This window comes from Poecilia formosa, unplaced genomic scaffold, assembly GCF_000485575.1.
Source record: "Poecilia formosa unplaced genomic scaffold, Poecilia_formosa-5.1.2 Scaffold271, whole genome shotgun sequence".
In the NCBI taxonomy this organism is placed as follows: Eukaryota; Metazoa; Chordata; class Actinopteri; order Cyprinodontiformes; family Poeciliidae; genus Poecilia; species Poecilia formosa.
The window spans coordinates 399,941-423,748 of record NW_006800210.1 but is presented as its reverse complement, the minus strand read 5'-3'; the positions used below and the strand labels follow the sequence as shown (position 1 = coordinate 423,748).

Genomic DNA, 23,808 nt, shown 5'->3' with positions numbered 1-23,808 from the left:
TTTTATCCTAAACAAAACTAAAATTACTGCACAGGTAATCTTTGATAGACAGGAAGTAAGCAGAGAGTTTGGCATGAACAAAACCAATCTATGCATTAGGGAAATGCATGATAAAGATTCTGGCAATATTTTTAAAAAGTCTTTCTTTTGCCTTTTCATTTGTCAGTAGATCCGCTGACATCAGATTACGATAAATCAATTACTACCTCTCCTAAAGGTCCTCTACATGTTTAGCTGAACTAATTAGCTTCAGCTGATAGAATGAATGACGGATGGTTTTCTTGCAATAAGGTTTTTCAGTTGATACATTGAAACACTCTAGGCTAATTATGGAGTGAAAAGTAGTACTAGAACAACCACTGCATGGGTAGCTAATATAAACCCAGCCTATTCTGATGACACAGTTAAAAGGGAATTGTTGGATAGTTTGCAAAATTTTGCAGCATTTCCAAGATGTTCTAAGCTCAAATAAAGCTTTGAAACTGCCTGATGTGACTGTCATGCTGATTTAAAAACACATCTTAGCTCCATTACTGACATCACAGATGGTGTAAATCGTTCTGGCACTGACCACACGTGAGCTGTAAAAACAAAGATGTGTGCCGCTGAGTGACACACTGTATACTTGACATAGATTTCTAGGGGCTCACTTAATCTTACACAGAATCTCAATCAGGATACCAGACTCCCTGATAATCCCTGAGAAGGTCACAGCTGTGTGGTGACACAATGAGGCTGGAATGGCAGCTGAGGACAATGGTCGGCTGCAGAAGCGACTTCACTTAATTGGCCGAACACCTGTGTCTGCTTTCGCCCAAGGCACATTTCAGTAAGATGATGGTCAGCATCGCAAACACTCATCAACTGCAAACCTGCAGCCTTATTTTGGTTTTGATCCTTAGTTGGAGTGATGGGAAGGAAAATAAATAGATTTGCGAAACTTGCACTCCTATGTGCACTCCTCTTAGCTAACTAAGAAGTGCTGCCAGAAGCTGCTAATGACACAAGTCATTTTATAAGGTGTACATTCCGCAGCATCAGATGCGATCCTGCATACGAGGGCTTGCAATTAGAAACACAGTCTTTCATGCATGTGCAAGCGATAAACTGATAGGAAAAATGAAAAAAGACCTGGGACACAGTGTTCACTTTTTCTTAGATCCAAACTGTGCTCTGGAGAATCTGTATCAAATGTACCACACTTCATTTACTTGCCTCCATGGAGAGAAGTCACACTGTGGTAATGAGGTCAGTATAGTGAACATGCAGCTGAAGTAGTAACAGTATATTCCATGACAGAAGCAACAGGGTACTTGGTGTTCTGTCTGCATTCAGCAAGATATAAACACCAGAAATCACTAAACACCAGCCTAAAGTCCTTAAGTATTTCCCTTTTGTCATGTGATTAACCAACTAGAGATGAGTGATGGACTGATAGAGACTTATCACCCTACTCTGCAGTACCGCATAATCAAATGCAGAGCACGCATTGGGAATTATTCTGCATTTGTTGCTTGGTTCAAAGTTACCTTCTGGTTTAGTGCAATACCCAGATAAAGCATTTAATGAGAATTCTGCTCGAACCTAAAAAGTCTAAGTCGGTCTGTTCAGTCATTTTCAAAGCACCCATACGACAGTCATACTCCATTGAGTATTATGAGAAATACAAATTTCACAGTGTCCCAGTGTATACCCCTCCATCTGTCCTCCCAAACCAATCTAAATGCAGTGAATCATCTACATACAGGAGTGGGCAAAAATTCAGTCCAGCCCTGGGACAAAGCACACATAGTCTCCCAATTCTCTGCAACCAGCAGGGGGCACCATGTCCACATGGATTGCACATGCATAAAAGAAATAGAAAACTTGCTATTGCTTTTATGTAGAAAATATAACAGATATGTTATACTTTTCTGCCAGAAGGTGGTGTGCCCACCCCTTATATTGCCACCCTGGGCAACTGCCCCAAATTTCAACATTCATGTCAAAAAGAAACCTAATGTAGCAATATACTTGGATGTAATGCTATGGATATTTTTAGTTCAAGTTACTTGTTTACTCATCATTTCTCAAGTATTACTTTACCTCAAATGGACCACATTGTTGAAAGTCCTCCCTGTAGTCACGTTTTAGGATTCCAAACTTGTGTTTATTTTGCAATTTGCATTTTTCCATTGAGGATCATTCAAGCCTTGGATCCTTAGCATTTACAAGTATTTAAGTGTATGTGTGTGGACATTTGACATCCCTCACGTGCCAGCTGAAGGACAAAGGTAAAGTCAGTTGAACGGCAACTGCTCCATCTCGTCACCCTCGGTCCCCCGCTGCGGGTGCAAAGCTGCTTCTGCTTTCATCTCACGCTCGTAAATAAGTCAGAACAACAATGATGAGACTTATAGAAGGTCGCATCCTCTGCCAAGAGCCTCTCTTTCTTCCTGTCATCTGTACCTTATTGAACAGCGATAAACCACCATAAAATTCTAGGTCAGGAAAGTCAGTCTGAGCTTTTTAAGATTAAAATCCAACCTATACTCCGAGACACAATGAGCTGCAAATAATAAACATAGATTTGATTCTGTTTTTAAGACAATAAATTACAAGTAAAAGGGGCATTCACTAATATTCATTGAATTAGAATATGCATTCTGATGAGACTTGTTTCTCAAATCACAGGTACCTTTTGAAAATAACCTTTATCAACACAATATACATATATTGTATTAAACCCACATTTATGTATTAAAATGTTTTTTTTTTTTACATAACTGATATTATCCTCGTCTTAAATGTTGTGGCTTAATTAACTGTGAGCAGAAAAATAAATAATTAACAAAATTAAAGGCTTTAAAGCACCAGTCTGTTAATTTTTATTTATGTTTAATTTGGTTAATTGAAATAAAATAACTTTCAATCATATTTTAATTTGGTGAACATAGCTGTATGTTGGGCTTTTGAAACTCCATGGGGACTAATGATGCCCAAAATTGTTTATATAAATAAATCAGTGTAACACAGGAGTTTGTAAACAGATAACTGCACCCATAAATGTTTTGTAAATCTATACTTTAAATCTCACATCTCTGGCATTTATTATTAGGTTATTGGTCTCATTTCCAGAAGGGGGAGATAAACACTCATCTCAATACTTCTCCACTGCAAAAACATTTATTACTTCAATGATATTTTATATTTATAAAGTCATGCTGCACTGAAATATTGCTATTTTGAACAAATGACTGAATACAAAATAACACCATCAGTACATTGCCAATGCCTAGACAATATAACATTTCTTTGATTTATCTAAAAACTTAATTTTAAGTAAAACTTTCACATATATTCTACCTTGGAATTGAGTTAACTTAAATTAAAACTAAGAGCGATAAAAACATGTCACTTTGGCTCCCTCTATTGGACAGAGTTAAGTACACATTTGAGTAAGGAATATTCTGAAAATTGCTTTCAAAGGAGCCTTTTTTGTTCTGTCTTTCATTAGAAAAAACAACCAAAAACACATCAATTTATTAGTATAGTCTATCAAAGTCCGTTTTTTTTTTTCCATTCTTGCTATGCCATGATCTGGAAGTAGTGCACAAACTACATGCTATTTATAATTTAAAAAGCATATTAAATTAGTTTAATAAGTTCTAAATCACGCCCTGTGACAGACTGGCGACCTGTCCAGGGTGTACCCCGCCTCTCGCCCGGAACGTGAGCTGGAGATAGGCACCAGCACCCCTCCCGACCCCACTGAGGGACAAGGGTGACGGAAAATGGATGGATGGATGAAGTTCTAAATCACTTCCAACTTCATCTCTCTCATAATCACATGAAGATGTACACAACCTCATTGTCCAAAACCACTGAAAGAGCCCCACCATTATAATCTTACACATTTTTTTAATAACAGTTGAAGTCAGATACACAACCTGCAATTTATAAAAATACATACTAAAAACATACTAAATATGTCAAGCATGTATGAATTAAAGGGAAAAATGACGGAAAATTGTCTTCATGTTATCACACAGGTTGTTTTGGCTGAAGCTTTTTTGGGATATGGAAAATAGCTGGCATATTTATTCTACCTTTGCAGACCTTTGATAAGAGAATAGAAAATCTTCTCAATTCCAAACTGCATGGCTTTAATATCAGAGTTGAAATGCTTTCTAAGAACTGTAGAGAGAAGTATAGAGGTCTGTAGTCCAAAGGTTGTCAGTAGGTTGACATGTTTATCAGTTTTCACTTGTTACTATAGTAACAGTGTAAATTTAACAAATGGAGATTAGGTGTAATCTCTAAGATATGAATAACAGTGACACACCTTTCTGAGGAAATATGTCCAACTTCAGCTCTCTCCTGGATATCAGTGTTTAATTTTCAGTCACCTTACAGTTGAAATGTTGGAAATAAGATTGAAGTATGAGGAACAGGCTAAAGAATCTTTTGAGATACACAGATTTTAAAAGTAATGTCCTGAGAATTCACGACAAACGCACTTTAACTGTAATCTACAAGAGTAAACTCTTGATTAATTTACCAGATATTATTAATTAGCATAAGTAATTTACTCAAAATATTTAATTATAATTCTTACATAATGTGTCGTACTCATATGACATGGGTGGCATACTCATTATGTGTACAACTGTTGGCGTATACTCCAATAAGCAGTTGCTGGAGCATCCAACATTCTGGTGTTAGACTTATCACAACTTTGTTACATTTTAAGTATATAGAAGGCAAGGTGCTTATACTATGAAACCGCCAAACACTGGAATATACTCTTTATTGCAGGTGCTTTTAAACTCAATGCTTAAAGGTCCAAATATGACCATCATGGTATGAGATGGTGCTGGATGCCCTCATTAAACGATTCCAAAAACAGGCCACTGTTACGCCTGCATAGTGCTAGATGCCATCTGCCACCACTGAGCATCATGCTAAACCACATTGCGATCTCAATTACCAGGTGCTGGTAATGATGGTTCCTCTGGTGACTGCTGACCTAATATTGCTTTAACAAACTGTCAAGATACTCACTCTGTAATGCCATGCCAACTCTGTGCCATTTTAGACTACACCTACATAATAATTACACACCTATATACTGCACCAACATCATTATTGTGAGCTATAGCAACTATCTTTGTGAGACGGGATTTCACTGTGTTGTTTGTAAGGCAAACAAATCAGCTTTTTCACCATCTTCTACTTGCAAAAAAAAAAAAAAAAAAAAACGACGTCTCTCATTTGGGAGTGGAGCCGAACAAGGTCCACTACTTGTGACGCAGCATATCAGCACAGACCTCATTTGGCACAGCTGGCTGCTGTTTCTTCTCTCCACACGACAATAAAGCCGAATGTTTTTGTCACTCGGTGAATCGCGCAGTCACGCGTTCCACCCAAACAGGGGCGGACTGTAAGTCTACTCTCTCCCCTGATAAAAACGGGAGTCCTATGATCGGCCGTGGTTCAGCGGAAACGAACGTCGGTGTCAGGGGGATTTTTGGATGTCTTTTGCTTTTCCTTTCACTTTCAAGTTTGAGCGACACCAGCTTGCAACAAGCCCGAGAAAAGGTACATATACTTAAACAAAAAAATTAAATAAAAATAACTCGTGTAACTCTGAAATTTATTTCGGGGACGCTCAAAATTAGCGTCTGTAGGTTCATTTCCGGGTGGGTACAATACCACATTGTATTGCACAAAGTGGTATTGTAGTATTTGTGGCATTTCCGGGTGGGTAAATTGACATTTTCGATTAAGCAGCGTTACATTAAGAGGTCTTAATACAAGCCCTCGTAGTCTGTGGGAGGGTTAGTGGAACATATGGGTTTAATGTAACGCACAATTGCTGCTCCGCCCACTTTACAGCTATATGATGTGCGAACGTTCTTGTCCTGCTCATTTTTGAGTCTTAGATTATAAAATCCTTTACAGTTGTCCTAAAATACTTGTTCAAGTTGTTTCCAGGACATTTATATATCGCTTATATATATTTTTTAAATGGATGTTTTACTCATTTTATACATAAACCAACTTTAACTTGTGCTGTTTTTAAAGTTCCGAGAAAGTATGTAAATTGAGTTGATTAGTTTTAAGGTCTTTGTAATTATGGGTAAATTTAAGAATGGGGAAAAAAATATTAGATTTTTCAAGTTTATTTCCCTCATTCAGTTTGTATCAAACAAATGTAAACTGAAATTGTTTAATTTCTATTTTAATAATGACATCTTTTAGTTGGAAAACTTTAGACATCATTGAAATTTGCAAACAAAACTGAAGTATTTATTCAATTTAAGTGTTTTGTTTTTTAATATGCTGAAAGTGAAAAGTTATAAAAGAACAATTTTCTTGCCTTTTAGCCTCTGGACACTTAATGAAAAAACATTGAATATATTTCCTTGTGCTTTTGTTGTTTGTGGGTGCAACAGGCAATAAAATGACTTGATTTCAATTCACTTGACTTCCTCTCTCCTAGCAAAGCCCAACATCATCAGCCATGGCGGTCAACAGCAACGCAGATTTTGCCCTGGGATTGTTCCGCACTCTGAGCCAAGCAAATCCGGCCAGGAACATCTTTGTCTCTCCTCTGAGCATCAGCTCTGCAATGGCAATGGTCTATTTAGGTGCTAAGGGAGACACTGCAACTCAGATGGCAAAGGTCAGCACACCGTCAACTCATCACATGATAGTCCTCTGCAGCTTCTGTCTTTGTCAGTGGCTTTTGAAACACTTTATGCAGAGGGTTTTAAAATACAGTCAACCCCTCCCTATGTCCTATAAGCATTTGTAAGTTCAGACAGTTATCACCAGTATTACACCAGTTGTGTATCTAAGGTACAAACCGACAGGTGTGTCCTGGGTGAGGCCCTTACTTCATGGAATGAACCTGTACTTTGACCTCATTTAATAACCCTTGGAACAAGCTACGCATTGTTTGTAAAAAAAAAAAAAAAAGCTGAACATTGTAAAAATAACGGCAGAACAGCTGAAGTTTTTGTACTCAGTTCCTCTGAAAAACTCCCTCCTGTCAGAAAGTACATTTAAGTCAGATTAATGGCATTTGTGTTTGCCAAGCATTTTTTTTTGCACATCCTTATATAGATCTAGATGGAGATATTAGACATATTTTTGCTACTATAGCCGCTTAACCCTCCTTTTTTTTGTTTGTTTTGCATTAAGTTTCATTTTCCTCTCCTCGTTTCCCTCAGGCCCTCTCATTCACTAGCGGTGAAGGCGTCCATGCCTATTTCCAAAACCTAAACGCCGACATAAACTCCCCGTCTGCATCATACATCCTGAAGGTGGCCAACCGTCTTTATGGAGAGACCACGTCTAAGTTTCTCCCTGTGAGTTTGCATACATCTGCTCATCAAACTGATTTTAAAATGTGGCAAAATTAAATTGATTAAGCAATAATCCAATATCTGCAGAAATTCTTAGAAGACACACAAAAGTTCTACCAGGCAGACCTGAAGGCTGTCAATTTCATCGGAAACCCAGAGGACTGCAGAGCTGAGATCAACACCTGGGTGGAGGAGAAGACAGAAAGTAGGAATATTATGATTGTAAAACAGTGAATACTGAGATTTAGTCTTTTGGCTTAGGTTATGGTGCTGGATTGTGTTTTGTGTTTTTTTTTTTTTTTTTTTAGACAAGATAAAAGATCTTCTGAAGCCAGGAACTGTTAACGGCATGACAAGACTAGCTCTGGTGAATGCCATCTACTTTAAAGGAAGCTGGATGAGTCGTTTTGATGCAGCCAACACCAAGGAGATGCCCTTTAAAGTCAGCCTGGTAAGGTGATTTCCGATGAAGTAGATACTGTGACAGATGTAGAGCAAAGTTTCTTCAACAACAAGTGCTCTGAAAAATAATTGCCGTTTTCTGTTTCTTGTGTGTCAGAATGAGACCAAAACAGTCCAGATGATGTACCAGATGAAGAAGCTGCCGTTCAACTATATCCCTGACTTTGGACTGCAGATCCTGGAGCTTCCATACGTGGAACAGGAGCTCAGCATGTTCATCCTGCTGCCAGAGTTATCTACAGATGGCTCAGACCCTTTGCTGAAGGTACACACTCAGAAATAAAACACTGACGAAAACCTAAATGTAGTTTTCAAGCTGCAACTCTAATAGCTAGAGAATGAACAATGTAGTCACCAGATTTACTCCTTTGCAGCTGGAAAATGAGCTGACACCAGAGAGGCTGGATGAATGGACCAACAGGGCAAACATGGACATCCAAACAGAAATCATCGTCCACCTGCCAAAGTTCAAGCTGGAGGAGGATTACGAACTCAAGGAACATCTGTCCAAGATGGGCATGACGGATGTGTTCTGCGCTGGCAAAGCTGACCTGACGGGCATGAACGAAGACGGGGGCCTCTTCTTGTCTACGGTGGCCCACAAGGCCTTTGTGGATGTGAACGAAGAGGGCACAGAAGCTGCTGCAGCCACAGCTGGCATGGTGTCTTTTTGCATGTTGAGGGAGGAGCACTTCCGAGCAGATCACCCCTTCCTCTTCTTCATCAGGCACAACAAGACCAAGTCCATACTCTTCTTTGGCAGGTTCTCATCTCCTTAAGAGAACTGATGTAATTAATTTGATGAGAACTGATGTAATTAATTTGATGCTAAAATAAAAGCTGAAAAAGTTGCCATTTACTTAATCAAATAATCAAATATCCTTTGCTTTTTGTTAACTTTAAGTAATTGCAATAAAAAACATAGAAATTATACTGTGCTAAACTGTGATTCTTTCAAGAAATGTTTCACATTATTTTGTTTAAATGTTTTTATATAAAGCAAAGTTGAATTGAGTCAAGCAGAACCGAAACTGTTTCATTCAGAAATTTGAAGCCGTTTCTTCTGAACAGATCAAAAGTCATAATTAGGTTTCAGATTTATTAAATGATCAAAAGTAAACCAAATATTAACTGGGGTGACCGACGGAGGTAGCCAAATGAAAATACTGCTTCAGCGACAAGATGGATACAAGAGCACGCATTTTTTTTAATCCACCAGAGGGCAGCAATATAAAGTAAATGTTGACCAAGGTTCTTTACAGTTAACTGTTAAACCCATTATTGGATGTGCTAGTACACATCTTCAGTGACATAACTCCGTATTTCTAGTCTTTTAATAACTATGCCATCACTAAGGTGAACAGTAGATCCTGGCTTGGCAACAAATTCAGTGGCCTGGAGGAACCTAATCTATTGATCTACTACAGCCATGTGGAGGATCCATGGTGGCCTAGAACTGTGTATGTTAAACTAAACCGGTAACTCCTTTATTACTGCTTCTATCAAAACTTTTTACACTCCAGATGCTTAAACTTGATATTATGAGGGAATTCCACCACAACTCAAAGACTTCGACTTTTGCTTGCAGGCAGAGAGCAGCACAATCTGCAGATAAAACCTCGATAGGTAAATTTCTAATTTCAAAAGAAACATTTATTTTGAAGTTACAAACCGGCAGTGAACATTCACGTTGAATTTCGTAGCTTGACACTGAAGGGTGACTTCCTGTTGGGAGTGTTGTTGGCTAACAGGTAAGAAACTGGTATTTTACGCAATAATTTAACTAACAATTAATGCTATTTTACCTCACGGAGTTGAAATCTGTAGAAACAAGACCGATAATACTTTGTTTCATACATTAGGTTTTAATTGTCTAAATTTCTTGGTAATTCATTGCAAAGGAATTAGCTGTGTGCAAGTTTTTGGCTAGCAAGCACAACTTTGGTAAGATCCTGTCTGTCTGGTTTTACTTGTCAGAAATGTACCTTAAACACTACTGACGTGTACAGTACTCTCATTTCTTTAGAGATTAGCAAGGTTATTTTTTAACTTTCGGATCACAGTGGTATGATACAAAATACATTAAGTTAGATTTTTTTTTTAACTGGATTTTAGAAATAACATATTGACAGGTAAGTGATGAGATTTATACCTAAACTTCCCAGGCTAAAATATCTACCCGTAGACAAGTCTGTGTGTCATTTCGATTTTGTTGTCCGGTTTCTAAAGGTTTAGGTATCTTTCTAATCACGTTGTTTTCTTTTCATTAATTTGTGATTCCCTGCGTCATAAAGCTGGAGGACGATTGAGTATTACCTGACATGACGGATATGTTGAATTATGATAAACTGAGAAATGAACCAGCTTTATTTTTATTTACTTTTGTCCCCTTGAATGAACTCTGAGGCAAAGTAAGGGAATAAGAAATAAGCAACCAAGTGCCAAAATCATAAAAGGGAAATAACCTTTCCCAATTCCCAATTTCAATGTTTTTTTGTTGCGTTTCTGATCTACATTTGTGGCTTTGCATTACTTTTAGCATTATTGGTTGTTCCATCTGACATTGAAATAACGATTTTTGGTCTTGTTTTTCCCTCTTTGGTGTACTTTACTGAATTAAGCCTTTTTTTTATTTTTGGCACTGGGGTTCTTGGGAATTGATTTTGATTTAAATATCATAACCCATTTTAGTAAGGTTATACTATCTCTGATAATTATTCATGTGGTGTTTCTTTGGTGTCTTCTTGTTTGCTTAGATAAATTACCAGTGTACTGGTCAGATGAAGGTGTTGGTCACAGGGGGCTCTGGATTGGTGGGGAGAGCCATATGTCACGTTATAGAAGAAGAAGGGGGAGCCAAAAAAGGAGAAGAATGGATATTTCTGTCCTCCAAAGATGCAAACCTAATGTGAGAATCATTACCTTGTAATGTTTTGTACAGCTTCACATTTTTTTCTTCTTTTAAAACAGTCCACATGCATTTCAGTGTACTTCTGGTTTCACAGGAACAAAGAGGAAACACAGGCTGTTTTTGAAAAACATCGGCCCACCCATGTCATCCATCTGGCTGCTATGGTGGGAGGTCTTTTCAAGAACATGAAGCACAACTTGGACTTCTGGGTAGGACACACAATTGATGACTGAAAAATGACTAACCTTCATAAAGGATGCATCATCAACAGCATTAAGCTAAAACAAATTATGGCTCTGCTCAAAATCCATCAAGTACTAATTGACAGAACACTTGTAAAATTTGATAATCCTCAGATTTAATGCCAATATGTTCTCAGTGAGCCAATACACAACACTTTATAACAAAACAAACAAAAAAAAAAACATCTAGCAAAATCAAAAACTTTACAATGTTTCAAAACCAAACAATTTAAGAAAATAGTTAGTGATCAGAATTGTTTGGGGCACATCCTGCTAAGCACTTAGCTCTATGACTGCATACGCCATGGCAACAAAGCAGCAACAACGTCCAGAACAATTTTATTTAAACAGTTTGCTTCCTCACTGGTTGCCTCTCTGTTACTAGTGTCTTTAATTTTTGCACAGATTCATGCATCTTTTTAATCCATGTTCCACAGGGTTATCACAGAATGGTTCTTGTCTTTTTGCTTCCAAACTTGAACTATCAATATCTGTCATGCAGAGGAACAACATCTACATCAACGATAATGTTCTGCAGGCGGCACATGAGGTCGGGACTGTTAAGGTTGTTTCCTGTCTATCCACCTGCATTTTCCCCGATAAAACAACATATCCTATTGACGAGACCATGGTAAAAGCTCCCTCTGATCCATAATGTTAGAATAAATAATGGATTTTTTTCAATGGTGACCACATGTTCTTCTGTCTGCAACCAGATCCATAACGGCCCTCCTCATGAGTCCAACTTTGGTTATGCCTATGCCAAAAGGATGATTGATGTTCACAACAGGTCAGTTTTTGGTGCCGTTTTGTAACAACAACCCCACTTCTTTAATAGACAAATTGGGTCTGATTTTCAGTTTATGTGTACATCCCCCAGGGCTTATTACCAGCAACATGGCCAATGCTACACAGCCGTGATTCCCACAAATGTGTTTGGTCCTCATGACAACTTCAGCATCGAGGACGGTCACGTGCTGCCAGGGCTCATACATAAGGCATACATCGCTCAAAGTAAGTCTACTTTTTAGGAGAGTGAGGGCTCAGTGTTTTGGAGTTTGGAGGTGAAAGTTGAGGGCAGAGACTGAAATTTTGGTGGGATTTTTTTTTTGGCCAGAGGAGGGGAAGCCCCTGGTGGTCTGGGGTTCAGGCTCTCCTAGAAGACAGTTCATCTACTCTTTGGACTTGGCTCGTCTTTTTCTCTGGGTCCTGAGGGAGTATCCAGAGGTCGACCCAATCATTCTCTCTGGTGAGTTTCAATGCATGACATGAATTTAAATGGTTAACAGTGACGTTTACTAATTTGCTGTTTGGTTGCAGTTGGGGAAGAAGAGGAGGTCTCCATTAAAGAAGCCGCAGAGGCAGTTGTTGAGTCGTTGAGCTTTAAAGGAGAAGTAGTGGTATCCTTTCAATTAAAGTAATCTGCTTCTGAAAATTCTAATTTACAGTAGGTAGTGATTCTGCATGTAAAATAGGACAATTTAAAGAAAAAAACAGTGCAACAGCCTGATTTCATATGTTTAACATCCTGTAATGTAGCAGACACCTGAAGGTGAATGATATATTGATTGTTCAAAATCTTATCTAGTAATGAAAAAATAATGTTTCATTGTGGTAAAACACAGTGGTGTTTGTTTAGTAAGTAGTAGTGTAATTTTCAGCCTCGTTTGATTTCCGCAACAAGTTTTTTTTCTAATAGTGATATTTTAAATGTTCAATGATATATACTACTGACATATCAATGGGTTAAACATTGTGATTTTTTTGTACATGACTCAATAACTTCCAATTTCTTTGACTCATAATATCCAGTATGACACCAGTAAAGCAGATGGTCAGTTTAAAAAGACTGCCAGTAATGCAAAACTACGTCAGTACCTGCCAGACTTCAAATTCACACCCTTCAGACAAGGTAAGATCATATTCTTCTGTTTTGCATGCATTTGCTAAAGTCAGTAACTGTGTGTCATGACAGATGTCTTCTTGTTTTCACTTGTAGCTTTAAAAGAAACATGCGATTGGTTTGTTGCCAATTATGACACCGCCCGGAAGTAAGACGACCCCTGAACCGGTTGGGATCAAAGCTGTACATTGAATGACCATTTCTGTAAAAAAACAACAACAAAAAAACTGGTGGGGTCAACAGTGGAGTGTTACAGGATACTAGATCATGTGCAGAAAGTAGTGAGCTAATAGTTATGTCTGATAATCATTAAAAAGCTTTGTAGTTTTAAGTTAAGAGACACCAGGACCAAACTGTAACATGACGTTTTAGATGCTTCCTTCCCGTTTTGTTTAGTTGATTTCAGTTGCAGCTTTTTGTTTTCTTGAAATGATATTTGTCATTTTCATCTTTTTGTTTTTCCAATGGGTTTGGGTTTGTATTTTACAACAGTTATATTCCTTTCCTTATTCAAAGAAATGCAGTAAAGCATGAAAAAAAAATAAAAGAAACGCTGAAAGTTCCCTAAACATTGCACATATCAAAGGTCATAACTGCTTGTGATAAAATTACATTTGGTAGATTTTAGGAAGATTTTCTAATTTCTGTTGTGGTTCTGAAGAGCATTTTGCTGATGTTCACAGGCACCAGAACGATACATAATATCAAGCCAAGCTGTGGTTGTGTAAAATGTAATGGTGAATAGAAACAGCTGAAAGTTTCACTTTTATAAACATAAGTCAGGGTTTTACTTTCAGGGGTGGGACTTTACAAACATTGTAGCTGTCATTGTTACTCGTAGCATAGAGCCTTATTCACACTTTTTCACAATTCTTGCAAAGGAATTCTTTTTGGTTCAGGAAATATATACTCTTCTCCTGGCTTCAATGAAGCTCACCCACTTCTGCTGCATCGGTTCTTTGAGAAAAATCAAGATTACTCACTTTGCTAGAAGTTCCAGATGAAACGTCAACCATATAAAAAAAGAAGCGTTCCACTTTAGAATCGGGAGCTTTTTGTAAAAGTTTCAGATTGTTTATTTTTTTTTTTTTAGAAAAATAAAGGTGGATTGATTTACATTTTGTATTTTGAGTTTATTTCCCCCCCCACTTCTCATCTTTTAAAATTTAATAGTTCCTCGTTACGTAGGTCGTGACAAACAGTGCTAGAATCGGTTAATATAAATGTTACAGGATGACCTTACTTTGTGAATGATAAAACAGTTTATGAAAAAAGACTCCAGATTTTCAATGTGTGGTTGTTTGAATTTATTAAATACTTATTAAATACTGACAAATGGTTTAAATCTGCACTGCCTGCAACCTTTTAATTTCAGAAAATACATCAGTGAGAAATAATAATAAAAAAAGCAGGTAAAAATTCAATTTCTAGTGACAAATATTTAAAATTTCTACAGATTTAGTGTAGTAAAAAAAAAAAAACTGCTGTAAACAGTTTTTGGAGCAGCGGCTCCAGTTAAAAACATAAAATGTCTCAACATTCAACATGTTGGGAGTGAACATAAGAACTGTGTCCCCCCTCATGAACGCGGCAGAACTCCTGTCCTGGAACTGCCTTCTTCTTACAGGCTTTCCCTGCTTTTGTGATTCCATTACACAGGAAACGGCCCGACAAAGAGCTGCCACAGAAATCAGAGAGGGGAATGAGGCCATTCTTAGACTTTACTGGGTTACCGTAAACAAACTAAACATTTTATGTAGTATTACATCAGTAATCATGGCAATGTTTGGCACGGTTGTGAAAATTATTCCTTAAAATTTATGAGCATTTCTTTTTCATGCAAGTACAAAAAAACTGTGGAGCCATGTCTATGTGTTTACAGTGTCAAATACCATAATTAGTATTCAGCATTGTGCAGTACTTGTTTAGAGTAAAACTAGGTTTAAAATGAACATATCTATAAAAGGAAAATATATCATTTTACATTAGATTTTAGGATGAAGACATTTGTCTTTTAAAACCTGTAGTGTTCTGTAATAGTAAAAAAAAAAAGTCTGACGGATCTTGTGATGAATTACTCCATGAATATTTAATTGACAGTGTTAGTGTTTTTCTTCAATATTAGAAGAGCTATGTAAACACTCCAGCATTTAAAATCCCTAAAATAATTTAGAATGTGACTATTCTAGACTGACCAGCATGTTTAAAGTAAAAAAAAAGAAAGAAAAAAAAAGAAAACATTTCCAGAATTTGAGAAGAATATTCAAAACACTAACCTGTTAGTGATAATTGATGGAGTAGGACTTGCACTTCTAGAGTCTCTGCCAAAATCATGAGACTCATTCGCTGAATCAAAAACTCCTCCCATGATTTTTTGAGGGATGTCATCAACTAGAGCCTGTAATGCAATAAGAATGGGTCAAATGATGACTCATGAAATGCTGAACTTTGTTACCTTTAAACAGAAAATGATAGGTTAATAAGCTCACCCTTGAAAAAATTTCGTGGGATATCGGCCTGGAAGTGGACTGATTTGGTGTTCTAAATGTTGGTAGGAAGTTGGGCTCTGGAACGGGTCTCCTTTTAGGGGGACATACTGCTGATATGCCAAGTTCAACTGAAAACAAAAAAGAGCAATTAAAGTTAATCCATTACAGTGAATATTTTCTACTGAATTTCAGGTTTCATTTTTCTACCTGATAAAAAGCTGTCATGATTCAAAAAGTTGTCTCGCTCAAATAAGTCGCTTTTTTCACATCTGAAAGTCGAGATTAAAATTTACAACATGAAGAATTTAGAGGTGCAGTAATTCATTAACGTCAAGATTTGAAATGCAAAGTACAAATATTAAGTGATCTGTAGCTTTTTGTGAAAATTAACTTTATTCAAATAGCATTTTGTACTTTTTTCAAAAGCTTCAGATAAAGGTGAAATATACAAACCTTTCTGGTGTAGATGATGGTGGACCCAACATCGTGTGCTTCTTAGGCTCCATGACATTGCATGGACCAAGCAGTGATGGTGGAACTGGCTCTTCTTTGCTTGGCACACAAGCCCAAAGACGAGTCACAAACCAGTGACCTACAGAGACAAAGGATACTATTATAAATATATTTGGAAGCCTCATATTTGACTTGTACCTGGTCTGATGAAGCTAATACCCAGGGAAAGAGTCAGCAGCAGCACAGTGAGGCTGGTGAGGTCCAGTGCCGGCTGCTGGTTGACCTCAGCCACTGCATTCAGGGGAACTATGAGCAGCAGCATGACTCTGGAGAAACCCGGACAGTGCAGGAACGTCAGAAGGACTGCACACAATACGAAGTAGGCCGTGTGTGCAACACAAGTCCACATAGCAGTCAGACTTAAACCTGCACAAAGAAGAAACCCAAAACTTTTATGCAAACATTTTGCGATTTCAAAATAAATCCTTCGACCTTCACTTTGCTCTGGTAATTCAAAGCTGGTATAAAGCACTAAAAGAAAGGTTTCTACACTTTGAATTTTAAATCAATTTCTTTAATGAGTCTCCAATAAGAATCACTCAACTGAGGGGAAAATATATTCCAGTTGGAAATCTCAGAAGAACTTTGATTATTTTACTTTTAATTTATTCTCTTTTTGGTGGAAAAACCAAACAATATAACAAGTCAGTGATGTATAATTATGGAATTATACATCAAATACATCAAAGTATAATTCCACAATCCAATTCTTTACAGTCAAAACATTACATATTTCCTCTGATTCAAATTTCTTATCTTATACTAATAGACATGAGTGAAGTTTAATTTGCCAAACTCACCTGCCCAGCCCAGGTAGCTCTGAATCATGTGAAGCCTCTCCTCTATCCGAACCTCCATGTTGTCCAGATACTGCAGCATGACTCCCAGTGTGCCGTTCATGCGCTCCAGTTTGTTCATCAGGTCAGTGTAGTATTGGGAGGTCTGGTCCTGGTACTGCAGAAACTCAGACATGCTGTGGTCTGTCGATTCACAGCAGCAGATACTTAGAAATCGATGCAGCTCAGTCGTTTACTGTGATTAGAAAAATGGTGTGAAGTTGATCAGATACCAATTTTCTGGTAGATATCCTGAGCTTGGTGCCTGACCTCTGCAAGGTCATCAGTGATTGCTTTGTGGCCATCTTGGACCTCTGAACTTTGGATCTGCAGATGTTCGCTCACGTTTTCTAACATAAAAGAAAACTATTTGAAACTCCTCCTTTCAATTAACATGAAGTTAAATCCCTTTGTCATTCAACAGGCTGCATGGGTGATTTATAGGGATGAAAAGATAACTACAAGTGTTTGATTCTTCAGTGTTTTCTCATAGCATAGAGTGGTTTAGCACAAACTACTGGTAGTTTTGCCAGATTGAGTTCACTGTAATTAGCTTATAAAACACACCAAGCCTCTCACCCATTCTTTTAGTGATTCCCTGAATGAGTTGGGCTACCAGCTCCTGTCCAGAGGCAATGAGGGCCTTTTCCTGACCAAGACGTTCCAGGTTTTCTCTCAGTGAACCTTCCAACTGCTCCTGGCCCTCATGCAGTTTGCCCTGTTGAGCCTGGAGGGCGCTATGGCCCTCCAGCAGCTTGTGGAGAGAAGCTGAAGTCAGTTCCTTCAGCTCCAGCTGTCCAACCTGCATCAAAACAGCATAAGAAACTCAGGATCTGGCATCCCGAAGCAAAGAGTAGAAATGTTTGCTTAAATTAAGAAACCCAAAACTCAACCTTCAGGTCTTTCATTGCATCTAACTGGCTTGTTGCCGTGGAGATGAGAGAATTGACCGTGAGCTCTGCTCGGCGGCGAAACAGCTGCTGGCGAGCTGCGTAGCAAACTGAGCGTGCTCTGTTGCTCACTATGTGGTAGGCATTCCAGGTGTCCGGGTCCATATCTGCTGTGCATTCTTTAATGGTCTGAAACAACAAAAACGCCGTTACAAAACTTTCTAAGCTGTTCTATGGGGAAAGAAAACTTTTTGTAAAAAATAAATCTCATTTCACAATATTACCATTTCCTGAGTGCATGGGAAGGACCGGCGCCCTTCGATCTCCGCCTGGCAGTTAAACAGTTCCACTCCGAGCTTGGCAAGATTTTCCTCAGAGAGGCTTTCACAGCTTGCCCTCAAACGAGCAACCACCTGCAGACATGTCCAATGCTTCAATACATTTTTCCTTCCTCTTATTCGTTTAATCAAGTTAAATTCCGAGTCTTTGGAATCTGTTTCACATTTTTGCGTCATTCCCAAATAAACATGTAAACCATTTCTTTAATCATGCAGATCTTTCTGTATTTTGGAGGTGTGTTTAAGAAAGTTACTGGTAATAATAGTGAATCAGGTCGGGTTGCAATTTACAAGGGATTAAAAAACAGACTCAATCCTTTGTATAATAATGAGATGGGCCAGTCTAATTATTGAGGGGTTTTTTGTACATCACCCTTGTTCCTCTCCAAACAATTTCCTTTTCTTACAAGAAAAGCAATTTTCTGAAAATTAACTATGGAGGAAATCCATGTTTACCCTGTAGTGGCAGCTGTCCAAAGGGCTCAACTCCAGCTGCTTCGCCTCAGCCAGAAACTTCTCGTCTGAAGTCACCATTTCAAACTGAGCATCCTTCGCCAGGATCGCTGGAGCTACGGGAGGGGGAGCTGCCGCAGGGGGAGGCTGCGGGGTCCTCAACCATTCAAAGAGCCCGCTGACTGCAGGCCAGGCCAGCATGCAGGCCGTAACCAGCAGGAGCAGACGGTGGATCAGAAGGTGGCCCATATCTGGATCACAACATGGACAGAGAGATTTAAACTGCATTTTTGTTCGTAGATTCAAATGTCTTGTGGCTTTATGGACCTCTTACTTTATTTACATTCAAAGAAATTACATTGTCTAATCCTACAAGAGATTTTCTTGTATTAAACAAAATCTTTATTAAACATGCAATATTCACTCTAACAGTATTTATTTTAACAAATTAACTTGATCTATTAATGTGATGCAGATTAAATAAATTTTAAAAAATGTAATTGTCATATGAGGAATGGTAACTGAACAAACTCGCAGGACAATCTATAATACTTAATAATCCCACATAGTTTCTTATTTTTAATTAAGCAATTACTCTGGGCTAGCTGCAACAGTGTATTGCATCACACCGCCCCAAAGGCATGCCGCACCTCAGAAACTACTTTAGGTCCTGAGGTTGGAGCATGCCTCAGAAAACTGTCTCCTTTAGACAAAGCAGGAAATGCATTTAGAGTCCTCTCTGTAATGCTGGCATTGGAAACACCACATACTTTGGCTACTATTATGCATGAAAATGGTAATAAGGTAAACTTGCTAATCAGCTTTAAAAAGATGTAGGAGTACTACATATGCCTTGGTTACAAGGATAGCAGGTTAGACTGGAAACTTAACACTGACACTTTAAACAAAACACATAATACTCTGCAGTGAAAGAAAAATTGCATAACCTCCAAGTGGAGTATGTTTGATTTATAGACCACGTGGTTCACTAGAGGAACAATTTTAGATTTTAAAAATGGTTTGATTCAGCTAAACCCAAAAATATTTTACAATAAAACATTCTGTGACAGACAACATTTTTGAAAACTAAAAAAAAAAGTAAAATGTACAATGTACATTTGAAAGCCAACTGATTTACACTCTAGCTGACAGCTAGGCCACAGCTGTCATGCAGATTTTAGGCAAGTAAGGTAATTTTATTTATGTGGCACATTTTTAGCAACAAAGCAAATCAAAGTGCTTTACATGAATTAAAATACAAACAAAATAACAAACCAAAGGAAAAAGCAAAAGAATAAAGATAAATAATGTTGATAATCCATTCCAGTTCTGGGTTGCTTGGTAGTTTTTCTGGATTCTAAATTTGTTCTAATCCCCGTTCTGGGTTGCTAAAGTAAAAGTGAATAGGTATCACGATAGTTTAAACTCATGAATCAAAATATGCGAATTTGATATAAAATGAGGTGTTTTCTATACTAAAACTATCTCAGTGTTGATTATTGACTGTAGATGGCGACAGAGACGGATCAATCATTATGAAAGTAACGTCTGAAGAATGGAAGACAGCTTTCTAAATGCATTTTCTCTTCCTGCTAAGCGATTCTAAAGAGAAAAAGCTTTTGCAGTAGCCGAGATTAAATAAATAATAATAAAAAAAAAACTTAATTCGGTTGCTTATTAAGACCAAAGGTAGGAGGCTTGCCCAGGCATGTCTGCTCACTAAGTAGCACCAACTATACACTGGTTTACAAATATATTTTCTAATATTTTTTTAGCAAACCCTTTTGTGTAACCATATAACAACAAGCATCTAAAAATCACAGTGCTTATTTTCTTGATAATTTATACAAACAATAAAAAATATATTGGCTTATCGTTCATTTGAAAGAAAGGATAATGTGAAAAAAATAAAACGAACATACGCTTAGAGAACAGGCAAAGTACCTTATCTGAATTTGAAGGAAACTCCTGCAGAAAAAAAGCCACCACTCTGGAGAGCCCACGGGCAATAACAGCTGATGGAGATAATGGCTAAATTTGCTCCACGGTCAGGGAACCAATCATATTTGTCGCATTTTTCAACGATGCCTTTATGGGTGCGCTCAATTTGTTTTTCGGCATAAACAAATTGCCGTGTGTCAGACGACGCTCGTTGCACCGCCCGACCCTCTCGGCAGGGCGGATAGAAGAAATCAAACAAACTCACAAGTCAAATGGAAACAAATTATCCGTTCTGAAGATCCATTCACTGGATCCCCACTGTTCATTTGTCCAGAGTGAAACAGCGCCTCGTCCAACACAGTGTGTCACTTGCTCAGTTTTTTTCAAGCTAAGTGCTAATGTTGTATCAAGCAACAGAAAAACATACGCCCCAGTACCCATTACTTCAGACTTCGGAACAAAACGCAATTGAACTCCATATAAAGTAGTCAGAAGGAATGATTGCAAAAGAGGAAGTGATAGGGAGGAAGAGGAATGTTTTATTCCACTTTAAGAAAAACAGAAGACATGAGAAGCTAAGATAATGAGGCACAATAAGCATAAAAGAAATGGATGCGAGTAAATGTTGCTACATATTCGTGTACAGTAGGTGGCGGTATGCACCTTGAAGTTGTTTTACGATCCTTCATAATAGAAAAGAAGAAGAACGCACTCCAAGCCAGTTGGTGGCGGTAATCATAGACAATATAAGATAATAATATAAGCTAATAATAATAATATAAGCTTATATTATGTCTATGGCGGTAATGCACAACATGATTGTTTGCCAACCATAGACATGAATACGTAGACGCCTCGTGGAGCGCTGAGTTGTACGTAACAGCGTCCGCCATCTTCTATGTGGCAGCAGAGCGATCGGAGCACCAGAGAAAGATGCCTCACTCATGTTCTGCATGGAATTGTACTAACCGCTTTTCATCACAAACAAGATCCATTGGCATAACCTTTCACAGGTAAGAATGGAAAGTGTATTAATGCTTGTGTTTGTTCATTACAAAGTCATTTTACATACAGATTTTCCTGATTTTGTGTTCAATACTGTTCATCACGGACGTAATACTGTGATATCCCTGAAATCAGTCTCAAAACAACCAAAGAAAGTATATATTTTTTAGTAAATTCGACCGAAGTAGGTACTCTGATTATTGTGATTTACTTATCAAACGTTTGTCATACTATGTAGGTTTCCAAAAGACAGTCATCTAAGAAAGAGATGGGAAACAGCTCTCAGAAGAAAAGGGTTTTCTGCTAGCTTGTCCTCCATGCTCTGCAGTGAGCATTTCAGACCAGAAGATTTTGACAGGACAGGTCAGACAGTCAGGATCAGAACTGGAGCTGTTCCTTCAGTCTTCCGTTTCCCAGCTCATCTCCACAAGGTCGGTGCTTCTAGAATGCCAAGATTCAGTGCCACACCATCCTGGAAACAGTATTTTCCCTTTTTGGATATGCTTGAATGTACTTGTTAGATAATTTTTGTTATCTTTTATCATTGGCTTTAGCATGTGTTTACCAGGACATCTAAGACCTCAAAGAAGGCAGAGGAGACCCTGTCACTAGACTGCTCCCAACTTGTTCAAGAGGCTGAGCCAGTGTCTGTGGCCACAAATGTGAGTAAATACATGATGACTTTGTCTTAACCAGCTGTTAGCATTATCCTGTGTATATGAAAACCTCTGCTCACTCCCACCTGCTCACAACACCTCCACTCTGTCATTTTTTATACAGACTCGCATGCACACAGCCAGCCCCAGGCATCAGCAAATTAAGCAGCTGCATGTCTTCTTCATCCCCCATAATAAAAGCTTGAATTCCAACAGAGACCATAGTTCTAAATTTTTATTTGTTTATTGATAATGAGAATGCTATTAAACTTGATTTTTCATTTTAATCATGAAGAGGTTTTTTAATTAAATTTAATTTTAAATTTAAACTTGAGCCCCTCTCCCAGATTCGACTAAATATATATTGAAACGCTATTAGTGATGCTGATGTTCTTAACAATGCATCATATTCTTCTTAAAACTCCATACCATGACGAAACAGCCATGAACAAACGGTGAAGCATGTCATTATGGAGCATCCTTCAAACACATGCACATATATTAACAATATTCACATCTTTGTTGTTATAGGATCACTCCTATGCTCTGCCTTCATCCAATGATGATCTGAGGGCCAGACTCAGGGAAGCCTTGGCTAGGGTGGAGAGTCTGGAAAGGGAGAGGAGGAATGCAAAGGACAGAGAGAAGAGGGCAAAGAAAACTGTGAGTGGTCTTTTGGAGGATCTCAGGATGAAGAAACTAATTAATGAAGATTTGAAAGAGCAGATCGATCTATACTCAGGTATAAACAAATAATTTCTTTTTTGGATTTTTAACTGTTTTAGATATTGGTTTTGTAGTTGCATTTAAGAATAAGATAAAAACAGACAGTTGTAATGCTGGGGAGGAAGCTGCTGGTGAGGGAGTGGAGGGGTCCATCTATCCCCTCTCTTACCCATTGGTTTAGCTCCCTGGGGCAGCTTTCTGCCTTAGAGGGATTATCTTATAGACTGTTAAATAGGGTTGAGGAGTACAACAGGAAGTGGTCCTGCTACTTCTAATATATGGGTTAAATGGTATTTCCAGCTCAGATGTAATTAGACAAGATGAACTTATGGTAATGTTGTAATTATCTAAATGCATCAGGGTATAGGGCATTGTTATTTTATGTATGTCAATTTTCAGTTGATGTTTATGTGCCTTATCATTTTTTTTATTATTTATATATATATATATTTTATTTTTTATTTTTTTTTCTTTTATTATTATTATTATTGCTTCAAATAATTTCTGTTAACTGTATTGGCCTCAAGAATCCACAAAGACTAACCATTGTTTAGCTGATGCTAAATTGTGACATCCTAAGTGTGGAATTATGGTATATTTTTCTGTTGGAAAATCAATAAAGTTCAAGTCATGAAAAAAAGATTATGTAAAAAAAACTAATAAAAAATAAATAAATAAAATCAACAATCATTAACCTACCAATAAACTCTGTAAGTGATGGAAAAAATATAAAGGAAACCAAGAATAAACTATCAAAATCCTAGTTGATAAAGAAATAAAGCACAAATCGCTCCATCAGTGACTTACTAATTTGCCTGTGCTAATTGAATTTCAGATCTTGTTCGCCAAATTCTTAAAAAGCTGTCCTGTGATGTGTGCTGTGGTAGTTTGGTTACTGATGCTGCACCTGGATCATTTGATCAGAGCTATCACTTGCTCACATTAAAAAACAAAGGAGGATTGATGACTCCTTCTGAGGGCACAGTAAGGGTCGTCAGATCAGCGGAGCGTTTCATTCGTCAGACAAGGTTAGAACAAGTTGTCAAAGTGGCCTTGATGTGTCAGTTGATTCTTCCAGAGATTGAGTCTGA

The 23,808-nt window shown here is 37.8% G+C and overlaps 4 protein-coding genes across 8 annotated transcripts; 3 read left to right on the top strand and 1 right to left on the bottom strand.

Moving 5' to 3' along the window:
- The first annotated feature begins 5,238 nt into the window (after window positions 1–5,238).
- Window positions 5,239–8,674, top strand: serpinb1 (serpin peptidase inhibitor, clade B (ovalbumin), member 1). 2 transcript variants are annotated; one of them, XM_016681145.1, is made up of 7 exons: window positions 5,239–5,496; window positions 6,485–6,667; window positions 7,218–7,355; window positions 7,440–7,557; window positions 7,661–7,803; window positions 7,912–8,079; window positions 8,189–8,674. In XM_016681145.1, exons 1-7 carry the CDS (start codon window positions 5,461–5,463, stop codon window positions 8,591–8,593), a joined length of 1,191 nt encoding a protein of 396 aa, XP_016536631.1. In that variant the 5' UTR covers window positions 5,239–5,460; the 3' UTR covers window positions 8,594–8,674. The 2 variants fall into 2 exon arrangements, with proteins under 2 accessions (XP_016536631.1, XP_007571028.1); XM_007570966.2 differs by having other exon boundaries at window positions 5,240–5,580.
- An 808-nt stretch (window positions 8,675–9,482) lies between these two features.
- On the top strand, window positions 9,483–13,439 carry LOC103151106 (GDP-L-fucose synthase). 2 transcript variants are annotated; one of them, XM_007570965.2, is made up of 10 exons: window positions 9,483–9,565; window positions 10,571–10,722; window positions 10,820–10,934; window positions 11,470–11,598; window positions 11,684–11,757; window positions 11,848–11,981; window positions 12,085–12,216; window positions 12,288–12,367; window positions 12,780–12,879; window positions 12,967–13,439. In XM_007570965.2, the coding sequence occupies exons 2-10, from the start codon at window positions 10,595–10,597 to the stop codon at window positions 13,020–13,022; spliced, it is 948 nt and encodes a 315-aa protein (XP_007571027.1). In that variant the 5' UTR covers window positions 9,483–9,565; window positions 10,571–10,594; the 3' UTR covers window positions 13,023–13,439. The 2 variants fall into 2 exon arrangements, with proteins under 2 accessions (XP_007571027.1, XP_016536644.1); XM_016681158.1 differs by lacking the exon at window positions 9,483–9,565 and adding an exon at window positions 9,797–9,946.
- A 724-nt stretch (window positions 13,440–14,163) lies between these two features.
- On the bottom strand, window positions 14,164–20,442 carry bmb (brambleberry). Of its 2 annotated transcripts, none has more exons than XM_007570963.2 (13): window positions 20,334–20,442; window positions 18,393–18,640; window positions 17,883–18,011; window positions 17,602–17,787; window positions 17,288–17,510; window positions 16,942–17,058; window positions 16,673–16,852; window positions 16,011–16,238; window positions 15,813–15,951; window positions 15,567–15,628; window positions 15,360–15,487; window positions 15,147–15,268; window positions 14,164–14,548 (listed from the first exon to the last, which is right to left on the bottom strand). In XM_007570963.2, exons 2-13 carry the CDS (start codon window positions 18,636–18,638, stop codon window positions 14,404–14,406), a joined length of 1,905 nt encoding a protein of 634 aa, XP_007571025.1. In that variant the 5' UTR covers window positions 18,639–18,640; window positions 20,334–20,442; the 3' UTR covers window positions 14,164–14,403. The 2 variants fall into 2 exon arrangements, with proteins under 2 accessions (XP_007571025.1, XP_007571026.1); XM_007570964.2 differs by having other exon boundaries at window positions 16,032–16,238.
- A 630-nt stretch (window positions 20,443–21,072) lies between these two features.
- On the top strand, window positions 21,073–23,374 carry LOC103151122 (THAP domain-containing protein 6-like). 2 transcript variants are annotated; one of them, XM_016681155.1, is made up of 5 exons: window positions 21,073–21,343; window positions 21,574–21,766; window positions 21,890–21,997; window positions 22,116–22,160; window positions 22,523–23,374. In XM_016681155.1, exons 1-5 carry the CDS (start codon window positions 21,264–21,266, stop codon window positions 22,745–22,747), a joined length of 651 nt encoding a protein of 216 aa, XP_016536641.1. In that variant the 5' UTR covers window positions 21,073–21,263; the 3' UTR covers window positions 22,748–23,374. The 2 variants fall into 2 exon arrangements, with proteins under 2 accessions (XP_016536641.1, XP_016536642.1); XM_016681156.1 differs by lacking the exon at window positions 22,116–22,160.
- The last annotated feature ends 434 nt before the right edge of the window (window positions 23,375–23,808 follow it).